The sequence below is a fragment of the Labrus mixtus genome, chromosome 2 (assembly GCF_963584025.1).
Source record: "Labrus mixtus chromosome 2, fLabMix1.1, whole genome shotgun sequence".
Lineage (NCBI taxonomy): Eukaryota > Metazoa > Chordata > Actinopteri > Labriformes > Labridae > Labrus > Labrus mixtus.
Genome location: NC_083613.1, coordinates 9,937,477 through 9,943,728, shown reverse-complemented (window position 1 = coordinate 9,943,728; position 6,252 = coordinate 9,937,477). Strand labels below are relative to the sequence as shown.

General features: G+C 43.0%; 1 protein-coding gene across 1 annotated transcript; it reads right to left on the bottom strand.

Annotated features, from left to right (window-relative positions):
• Positions 1-2,816: 2,816 nt before the first annotated feature.
• krt94 (keratin 94) lies at positions 2,817-5,995 on the bottom strand. The gene is made up of 8 exons (XM_061050893.1): positions 5,489-5,995; positions 5,038-5,120; positions 4,769-4,925; positions 4,485-4,646; positions 4,226-4,351; positions 3,364-3,584; positions 3,223-3,236; positions 2,817-3,112 (listed from the first exon to the last, which is right to left on the bottom strand). Exons 1-8 carry the CDS (start codon positions 5,909-5,911, stop codon positions 3,066-3,068), a joined length of 1,233 nt encoding a protein of 410 aa, XP_060906876.1. The 5' UTR covers positions 5,912-5,995; the 3' UTR covers positions 2,817-3,065.
• Positions 5,996-6,252: the final 257 nt, after the last annotated feature.

The window sequence follows — 6,252 nt, the reverse complement described above, 5'->3', positions numbered from 1 at the left end:
GCAGACAGCAGACCCATTCATGCTGTATATAAAAGCTTAAGTACTACTCAGTATCAGATTTCTTGATTTTCTTGTTTGTCTTCCCCTACACCCTGTATCTGTTTAATCCATCTTTAACCACAATTTCCTCACAGTTAATTTATTTATGATGACAGTTTATTATAATGCCTAGAGGCTAATTGAAGCTAATTAAATGGCTCATACCTCTAGGTAGTGGTTAGAAATCAACAACAAAGTATAAATTTTATTACCAACATGTCCATCAAGATTAAAGGAAACTAGCCGCCCTGATGCCTCTAAAAAGTTCACCACGCGCTCCTTTAATTATGAGCTTCAGCTTCTGTTTGACCGCAACATACTTACTTGACAATAAATAGATTGAGATGATGATAGTTAGGTACTTCTTAATAGCTAGGCCATTCAGTGTTAGCTTTTTTAGCATCAAGACTCCAAGCTATTATTCACAGGGCAGCAATTTTACTGTGCAGTCCATGCTGAACTACTGTACTACTTTGTTCCAGGTTCCAAATTGGATTAGAGTAAGTAAGTTAACAAAAATGTATCTTTCACTGCATCCAGATTGATACTGATTATTCAAAATACAGGACGCCGAAATTTGAAGGGACTTGTTGGGTGACACATCAGGTACCTTCAGCTAGCTAACATTAGCAAAAGTTTTGAATTTACATCTCTTTGACTGTATCTATCAAGCGGTGCTGTAAGTTGGAAGTGATTAAATACTAACGTTAGCTGCTGCCAAATAGTGCTAATGAGTTATTGTATATGCTTCTGTACCTTTAAATGTATGTTCATGTCCCTCTAGTGTTTTTTGCGTTTGTCTTTTCAGATGCTAATCTATATGGTAAAGTGATAATTGTCAGACTCCTTATGACTATATAATAAAACCCAAAATGACCATGACATCAGAGGAAAGTGGGTATCTGTTTGGTAAATACTTCCTATCTTCCCAGTATATCATTTCGTACAGAAGAGGATTGATGCCACTGAAATTAAACGTGTTTTAGTTCTGACTCTTTAAGTTATTTTCAGCCGACTGTTGTGCACGAAAGGCAACAATGTGACAACACTGCATGAGGAAAAATGCTTTTCACTGATTGGTCACATGAAGTTAAACATAATTTCTGTGACGATCTTTAGGACGTTTGCATGTTAAGCTCTACTAATTAAAATGAACCCAATGTGCCTGTGGTGAAACCAAACAATGACACAATGTGAGCTACAAATGATCTACTTTCAGGGTACATTTCAGTGTGGACTTTGCACAGAAACTTACAACAGAACTTACACATACAGTAAGTGGTGCAACAGGCCAAAGAATTCAGACTTTAAATGCAGAATTCCTAAAGGAGAAAAGAAGTCTGAACGACAAAAAAACTGTGGCCCTAATCCTCTTCTGCACTGTTAAATGAATTCCAATGGAATTTGTTGTGCCCCCCATACTGGTTACAATGGAAGAAGGATTTATTCTGTCTTAATGATGATTCCTGTCCGTGTAGATGTCCTTTTGCATTTTCACGTTTCTTTTTTCTGAATAATCATGTGAAAGTGATAAAAAAAAAAGGGACACATAATGCTCTAATCTTGGGAAAATACATGCATAAAAAAATATATATGAATACAGTTAATCCAGCAAAGTTTGGCTTATGTCTGCTCGTAAGAAGAAGTTCAACTTCTTCGCACAATTCGCTCTTAATGAACCAAAATAGTTAAACACTGATTTGTTCTGGTGTTAGGGTAATATCTTTTTATGACCTCTGCTCATGATTTTTTCTTTTCATGGCCTTTAACAAGCTCAAGTGGAAAGGCTTTGTCATAAACTATCATAATAACAGTGTGGCGGAGACGCTGCTGTGCAAGATGCCCGTCCAAATATGGGTGAGTAAAGCTTCTTTGAGGGGACTGGATTGTGAAATTTGATCCCCTCTATAATCGCTCTTCTCCAAAACTAACATTACACCATCATTTGAGAATGATGAACTTTTAACAGGATTTCACTGTCATTTTGAAGCTGTAGCTTCAGCTGAAGCTGCTGACCTGTACAGAGTACAACAGCTCTCTCTCTCTCTCTCTCTCTCTCTCTCTCTCTCTCTCTCTCTTTCTCTCTCTCTCTCTGCATCTCTATCTCCCACACACTCTTGCTGCTTTCACACGAATCATGCATTGGGTCACCAGCATGAGGGAGAAAGAGGAGCTCCACCCTTTATGACACTTAATCATAACTGTTCATTGGACATTTGCCATCAATCTAGATGAGGCCAAAATGCGACCTGATGGCATCTGTTTCCACAATGACTCTCTTTGTTCAGTTAGTCAGTGTTTGCATACCCACTCAGTAATTCTACCCTGAGCCGTGTGTTTCTTGTTACTAGGTGACAGGGGCTAGACAGGCTTCATGTAGCACTGTGTTGAAAGCCTCAAGGGCAAAGATTAGTCAACCATTTGGGTGTGTCTTGTTTGAGAAAACCTCTATGGTCATTCACTTTATGTGTTCACAGAACTTGCACTTTCCTTCAGGTTTTCTTGCTTTGTTTGAGTTCTATGAGCATGAAGTTTAACGTAGCTTTCAGAGGAGCGCTTACTCCTAAAGCTTTCCATGCTGGGACTGTTAACCATTGTTCACCCTTTCCTGACAACAGCCCCGTTATGTAACACAGATTTCCGTCACTCTGCATCCCACCTCCCAAAATGTAATGCAGTTGCCATGACGATTGTATAAACAGAGGGGATGTTATTGAAAAAGATTTAGACCCTCTGTTTTTTTCTGCTAGACCAGTAAAGTAACAGAGTAACACAAGTTTTATTCACCAGCCTTTTTATTTTTCAGACAGATCAACACACACACACACAGAATGTCAGACATTTCTTCTTCATTGCAAATGTTGTTTCTTACTTTACTTCAAACAGGCTTCACTTTCAACTTGTCTCAGTCTTTTCAGTACAGTTTCAGTCATCTCTTGTAACAGCTTTTCTTCATCAGAATGTCTGTGTGTGTGTGTGTGTGCGCGTGTGTGTCTGAGAACAGCTTGTCCTGCCAGCTGGAACTCCTAGCTTGAGCTGCGCACAGTGGTTGTGACTGTGGTTTTTGAGCCCCCTGTTAAAAAACAGAGAAAAAAACCATGATGGGAACGCTTTAAGCCTTCATTACACTGACTGCACTGTTGTTATGTCATGTTATGTTATGTCAAAAATGATGTGACTTACCTCCACCAATTGGTCTTGAATAGGGAGAAAGAAGAGAAATGAAGAGGACAATAAGTCATGTGGGCTTTATCTTTAAAATACATTTGTGCATTTTTGGTCTAAATGGTCTTAAAGTCCATGCTCCTGTATGAGTGTGATTACCTGGACTCCTCTGTGTCCAGCAGCCTCCTGTAGGTTGCGATCTCCTGCTCCAGCCTGGTCTTGATGTCCAGCAGCATCCTGTAGTCCTGGCCCTGTTGCTCGATGCTTGCCCGCACGTTGGCGAGTTCTGATTCAAGCATGTTAATTGTGTTTTGGTAACCGGAGAGCATAGCGCCGTAACGAGCATCTGTCTCTGCCAGTGTGTTCTCCAGAGCCCCTTTCTGTTTCAGAGTGGAATAAAAAGGAGCACAAGTTGTTGCAAAGTACATACTGAGCTGTTCATTATTGCAAACAAGCTTACTTCGGACAATTAAAAGCTATAGTCTGCAGCCACCAACCACACCCTGGATTATTTTGATCAGACATAAAGAATGTCTGTGTTTGTACAGCATTGTCCTCTCCTTTTTAGAGGAATAATAGGCAGAGGTGTATGTATAGGATTTTGAATCCATGTGTGTTTTAGCAGCAGATCAGAGTGCTGGTCTTACAGGGAGTGTAAATGATTTTCTACAGCTGGGCACAGATAATACAGGGTGGGCCATCCAGTTTTGCATTCCTTCAGCTTTCTTCAAGCTCTCTTTTGTGATTTCCAGAGTTAGAGCAGATGTCTGTGAAAAGTTTTCTTCAGCAGCAGCCCTTCCCCCCCCCCCCATCACCACAGCTCCAAACACTCCTATCTTTCTCTCCCTCTGTTCTTTCAGTAAAGCCCCCTTCTCATACCCTCCCTTTTGCTCTTTTGCCCTCTATCGCTGTCTGTTTCTCCAGTTCCCCTGACAAGACAGGGATCCAGGAATTTTGCACATATAAGGCAAGATCAGTGAGATGTGAACAGATGGTTGGGGTTTTAGGTTTTTTTTCTCACCATGCTGAGCTGAGACTGCAGCTCAATCTCCAGGCCTTGTAGTGTGCGCCTCAGGTCGTTGATCTCTGTCTTGGACGTCTGGATTACCTCTGTGCTGATGGCGACCTCCTTGCTCAAGACTGCCGACTAGAGCAAGAAAAAAAGGTTGGGAAAGAAGTAGAAAGAAGTCATAGTCATGAGATTATGTTTAATTACAAGTTAGACTCTTGAGGGAGTAAACAGTCATTTGCAACGTGTGGGATACAGTGCCTCTGTTTACCTTGTCATTAAACCAGGCCTCCTGGTCGCGACGGTGTTTGTCAGTGATGGACTCATACTGGGCGCGGATCTCTTCCAAGACTTTGTTCAGGTCCTGCTGGGGTGCAGCATCCACCTCCACATTGACTGTGCCAGTAAGCTGAGAGCGCAGGGCTGCCAGCTCCTATATGCAACGAGTTGGAAAAGATCATTGTTAAGAAACCTGCAGAGTTTCAAACCGTTCAACATTCTGTTGTTGTCATAATGAACAGTAATCATTAAAGCGAGAGGATGTGCGTCTGTCACCTCTGCGTGATTCTTCTTGAGGTAGGCCAGCTCATCTTGCAGGCCCTCGATCTGCATCTCCAGGTCGGCCTTGGTCAAAGTGGTCTGATCCAGGAGACGGCGCAAGTTGGCAATGTCAGCCTCAACTGACTGGCGCATCATCAGCTCATGATCGAATCTATTAAGTTTGGAGAGTTGAGAACATTGATATAAGACATCTATACCTCCTCACAGACTTATTTGACTGTAACAAGGAGTAGGGGAACATAAGTATGAAGACTCTAGCTCACTTGATTTTGAAGTCATCAGCAGCCAGTTTGGAGTTGTCAATCTGGAGGAGGATGCTGGCATTGCCGATAGTGGCGGCGGCAATCTTTAGAGAAGAAGAACAACTTAATTGGTCAGTATGTAAAAGTATGATTCACACACAATATATATGTTACCATGCAACGCTCTTCAGCAGCATCAAAAGCCTCATACTTCCTTAACTACAGCTATTAGTCAGTTATCATGCACAGAATCCCCCTACAAACTTGACAATAGTTTCTTGCTTCTTTTGAGCTTTTACAATCATCATTACTAGTCCATCATATGACTAAGGATTCAGTGACACAATGGAGCATGCAGACTGTAGTGCCTGTGACGTTATAAACTTTTAACAACCTCCTTTGGTAATCATTAACAGAACAGCAAACAGTTGACTTGTCAGGTGTTCAAACAGTCGAGGCTGGCACACTATACCTTGTCCTTCAGGTCATTGATGATGGCCCAGTATTTGCTGTAGTCCCTCTCAGCTGCCGGGCCCTTCTGCTCGTAGTACTCTCTGATCTGCACCTCCAGCTTGGAGTTGGCTGACTCTAGAGAGCGGACCTTGTCAAGATAGGAGGCCAGACGATCGTTCAGGTTCTGCATGGTGGCCTTCTCATTCATGTTGACGTTGCTCTGGTCCAGGGCGTTGGACAGGTCAAACCCGCCGCTGCCGAACCCCATGCCACCTCCATACCCAGAGGAGACAGTGCGCACTTGGCTAGAGGAGATGCGCGGGCCCTGTCTGAAATTAAGTCCAGACACGCTGTGGGCCTTGTGGGGTGCAGCGCTGGATGTGTAGCTGCGGCTCTGCCTGGTAATCATTGGACTGCTGGAGATGCTCTGGCTGTAAAACATGATGCCTGACTGCTGGTGAAGAGAGGACACGAGGAGAGAGGACCGTTATACAGCTGTGGACTGTAGCAGGACTGCAGAGTTTGATAGAGGGAGGCTGGCTGTTGATATAGTGCTGGACCTAGGGCGGGCGTGGCTGAGAGGAGGGAGGAGGAAGTGAGGGAGGGAGTTCTCTTTTACAATCCAGCAACAGGCTTGGCAGAACCTACATTTGTTTTCCTTTAAGGACCAGAGTTAGGTTTCTTTCCACTCCTGTGAGGGAACTGTTATGGAATGTGTGTGTCAGTGTGTTTCTTCATGTGTAATGGGTTCTGGAGGTCCCTGGCCTCGCGCTGAGCAAATGT

Excerpts from the sequence above, each read along its gene's own strand:
- krt94 (XM_061050893.1), bottom strand. The coding sequence starts at position 5,911 with ATGTTTTACAGCCAGAGCATCTCCAGCAGTCCAATGATTACCAGGCAG. Across the intron at positions 4,352-4,484 it reads AGGCCTGGTTTAATGACAAG|TCGGCAGTCTTGAGCAAGGA; the intron begins GTAAACAGAGGC and ends TTCTTGCTCTAG. Across the intron at positions 3,585-4,225 it reads TGCAGTCTCAGCTCAGCATG|AAAGGGGCTCTGGAGAACAC; the intron begins GTGAGAAAAAAA and ends ACTCTGAAACAG.